Raw genomic sequence first — 572 nt, 5'->3', positions numbered from 1 at the left:
CTGCTCAAGAACCCCCTTCCCGGCGGGAAGCGCTGGCTCGTCTGGCTCAAGCTGGACTGCGGGAATGGCCGGGGTAGGTGACCCCCAAATCCCAGCCGGGGTGCAGGCAGGGCGCAGCGTGTCCTGTCCCGAGGGGGTTTCACCCAGGATGGGCCGTGGGGTGGGATGCTCTGTGTGCCCCTCCGGATCCAGAATCCCAACCAGGATGGGGCATTGAAGTGCCCCCGAAAGTCATTCTTCAGGGATGTTCCTTGGGGAATGGTGTCCCGTGATCCTCCAAGCCCCCAGATCCACCATCCCAAGCAGGATGAAGAATCCAAGCCACCCCAAAGCCATTTTTTCCCGGCCACGCCTGCAAAGGGGGACCTTTAACCCCCTTCCCTTCCCTCCCCAGCCCCATTCCCACCGCCAGGATGCTCCATGGCGTCCCCGTGTCCCCTCACCCATCCCCCTCCCCTCCCCCAACGCGGGGGATCCCAAACCCCCCTCCCACGCTCGTGATCCCCTCGGGCAGCCGGGATTCGTCCCACGGATCCCGAGGCCCTGGCCCTGGCGCGCGCCATCGCCGCGGG

The 572-nt window shown here is 66.3% G+C and overlaps 1 protein-coding gene across 1 annotated transcript in view; it reads left to right on the top strand.

Moving 5' to 3' along the window:
- The window catches only part of NBEAL2 (neurobeachin like 2), a 29,710-nt gene extending 29,629 nt beyond the window's left edge, over positions 1–81 (top strand). The window contains exon 60 of the mRNA XM_017746713.1: positions 13–81. Within this exon, the coding sequence (XP_017602202.1) occupies positions 13–81 (69 nt within the window). The remainder of the gene's footprint in view (positions 1–12) is intronic.
- The last annotated feature ends 491 nt before the right edge of the window (positions 82–572 follow it).

This window comes from Corvus brachyrhynchos, unplaced genomic scaffold, assembly GCF_000691975.1.
Source record: "Corvus brachyrhynchos isolate BGI_N302 unplaced genomic scaffold, ASM69197v1 scaffold18, whole genome shotgun sequence".
Taxonomy (NCBI): Eukaryota; Metazoa; Chordata; class Aves; order Passeriformes; family Corvidae; genus Corvus; species Corvus brachyrhynchos.
This window is presented reverse-complemented; position numbering and strand designations above follow the sequence as displayed.